The 3,088-nt window shown below is 38.7% G+C and overlaps 1 protein-coding gene across 1 annotated transcript in view; it reads right to left on the bottom strand.

The window, feature by feature from the left end:
• Window positions 1–180: 180 nt before the first annotated feature.
• KRT28 (keratin 28) overlaps window positions 181–3,088 on the bottom strand; it is a 9,323-nt gene continuing 6,415 nt past the window's right edge. Inside the window, exons 7-9 of the mRNA XM_008586064.1 lie at window positions 1,283–1,500; window positions 601–656; window positions 181–323 (exon numbers count right to left, since the gene is read on the bottom strand). Of these exons, the coding sequence (XP_008584286.1) occupies window positions 181–323; window positions 601–656; window positions 1,283–1,500 (417 nt within the window). The remainder of the gene's footprint in view (window positions 324–600; window positions 657–1,282; window positions 1,501–3,088) is intronic.

Genomic DNA, 3,088 nt, shown 5'->3' with positions numbered 1-3,088 from the left:
ATTTATTTGACAACAAATATCCAATATCCTGTAATAGTTAACTAAGAAAACAGGTATTTTTAAGAGTATCTTAAACAGGTATCTTTAAGAGTAGAAAGTGTTTTTATTCTCACTGACATTTAGAATAATGCAGTTGTGCAGGATCCTTTCCCAAATTATTCTTTTCTCAAAAAAAGACAACTAGAAGGGAACCCTTTGTTCTGTCTTGCGATTGGTTATTTTAGATGTCTTTTCTTCAATGGAGTGAACCCTCGATGAAACAACTTTACCACGTTGATCTAGCTCTTCAACCACTGTCTTTACCAGTGTGGTTTTGGATAAATCTAGAAATAAAACACATATGAATATATATATATATATTCAACCTGAAAGACTCAATGACAAAGAATTCCATTGCTGGTTGTATTATGCACATTTTTGGTGAGGGAGTAAGTATAGATTTATATTAATAGTTTGGGATAGCTTTTTATCCACTCAAAATAATACTTTCAATTCAGAGCACTTAAGTTAAAATTATTTCAATACTGATTATAGCCACAGTTTATGACTCATTAAGGTGATAGTATTTGCTGCAACAGAAATAGAACTAGATTTTATTACCTTTAGATGAATTTCCTGAGCTTCCTGATCCAAAGCCCTTTGATTTGGAGCATGAACTGTAAAAAACAAAAAGCAAAAAACCAAAAAACCAAAATGAAACAGTTTATCCTTTCATATTCCTGTTTACTATTCTTAAGAAATATTCATTGAATCAATGAACTTAAGTGAACTTTGTATGCCAGAAACAGATCTTAGTTTCTATAGAGGAAAATATTAAGATTTTTGTGTGCAGGAGCTGAAAGTAATTAAATGTTATCTAAAGAGAGACTACTAAAAAAACCCCCACCTTGTTTCCATTTGATTTTTTTTAACCCAATAATTTAAAATTTAAGGATCCTGAGGGTTTTGTATTGAGTACGTTTAGCTCAGGGCAGCAGTGATATGAGGAATGAATCGAAAGAAGAATAAAAAGTTGGGTGGGAGAGTGGGGGAGTCTTGAAATCAACAGTGATTAACATGGACAGGAAGTGGGAACTTCTGCAGGACAAAGTGGAGTCATCCAAGGCAGATGAGGAGGACGCCGTGACGTACAAAACAAGGAAGAGATGACAGCAGTGGCAAGAGAAGGACATGCTCTTCTACAGTGGGAATAAAAAAGAAAAGGCTTGGAGCTGTGGAAGGTAATGAGCAGTGGATGGCTGTGGTTTAAGACAAAAACTGACTTTCAGATGGTTTTCCTTACTTGCCATCTCCATCTATCAGGCGGCAGTAGGTTTCAATTTCTTTCTCCAGGTGCACCTTGATGTCGAGGAGCTGCTCGTACTCGAGTTTCTGGCCCTCGGTCTCGGTTCTGACCTGGTGCAGCTGCTCCTCCAGGGCCCCGATCTGAGCCTGGATCTGCGCCAGCTGCGTGCAGTAGTTGCCCTCGGTCTCTGTCAAGGAGCACTCCAGGGAGTGTTTCTGAGGACATCAAAGATGCCGTAACAAGGGATGAATCCACTCTGAGGACCGTACAGACCAGTGTTTCTCAGCAACAGGCAGAACTGCTCCCTAAGCAGGTTTCGGAAATTTGTGAGGCTTATCACAGTCAAATGGGAAGGGGAGGAGAAGGAGACAAGGCTGGCATTTACCTGGTGGGGGCAAAGCGTGCTGGATTACCTGACATGGGATAAATGACCCTTTTCCCACGGACTTTTGTCTGTTCCACTGGACATTCATGATATTTAGGTAATAGTTCCTATTATGACATATGCATATACTAAAGCAATTATTTTGGGATAGCACAATAAGAAATCAATATGGGAAAACTTATATTTTGAAATTACATATTTATTTTTGGGTCATTTGTTGTTTTCTGTCTTATTCTGTTCCTGTCCCCACAGTTCTACCCCACGACAGTTCTGAGGCCTTTTGCACTACTATTTCTTTTTCTAATCCATCTTCAATTTTCTGCCACCCCAAAAAGGCCTTTTATTAAAGCACTTGAGATAGAATGAATGCCTTAATAGGGGTAAGGTTTCAAGACAAGAGATGATATCTCATAACACAGCACAGGTCATTATTTTGACACTATTCTTATGAATATTTTACTTCCTCTCTTCTACTGCCGTAGTCTGTAATTTGTCTTGTCATGTGAACCCTGCTTCAATTAAGGTAATTTTCCTCCTTCTCTTATCATATGTAGTCTAGGCAGTTATTACTTTTTCTCCTGATATTAGTTATTATCTGAGTGTTCACCCCACTTCCACTCTTTCATTTTCCTTTTCTTCTTGTATGTAGCAACTCTTGATCTTATATTGTTGAAATGAAACGTTTATTAAAAGAAGATGTGAGCCTCTGTCTCTTGCATTATGTTTTCTTTTTTTTTTTTTTTGTCTTTTGTCTTTTTTCCGTGTCCGGCAACGGATCGCAACCCTCAGTGTCGCCCCCATACCGGACCGGGGACCGGCAACGGGATTGCAACCCTTGGTGTTGCTCCCGCGCCTCGCTCAGCCAGTGAGCGGGAACCGGTCTGTATGTGGGATCCGAACCCTCGGCCCAAATATTTACAGAGTAAATACATTTCATTTTAAAATGCCTTCCTTTTTATTTTATTGCAGTTATAGCATTATACTTTTTAATAATTTTACTGCAGTTAAAGCATTATACTTTTTAATAATTTTGTATATTGCTTAATATATTACCTACTGATTTCATTCTAGGAATGCAAAAGGGAGTTATAAAATATTCATCATAATAGGCAGACATTGGGTCTAATGAAGCTGAGAACTTAAGACTGACTTAGAGCAACTGACTTAGCTAACAGGTGCATTGTGTGGAGAATGCTGGGTTTTTTGGGAGCATTTGAGTGGAAGGTGATCAGGATGGTAATGGGGAGCGTGTGGCAACAAGTAGCAAGATGTCATGAGGTGTATGCTTGGCAGTTCAAAACTTTAATTTCCCCTATAACGAGTCCTCATAGGGTCCTCCTTTTGAAGATTGCTAATAATCTTATAAGTCAGAGGGGACAACATCTCTATTGCACAGCCTTTCACTGTGAAGGCTGGTT

The sequence above is a fragment of the Galeopterus variegatus genome, unplaced genomic scaffold, assembly GCF_000696425.1.
Source record: "Galeopterus variegatus unplaced genomic scaffold, G_variegatus-3.0.2 Scaffold3817, whole genome shotgun sequence".
Taxonomy (NCBI): Eukaryota; Metazoa; Chordata; class Mammalia; order Dermoptera; family Cynocephalidae; genus Galeopterus; species Galeopterus variegatus.
This window is presented reverse-complemented; position numbering and strand designations above follow the sequence as displayed.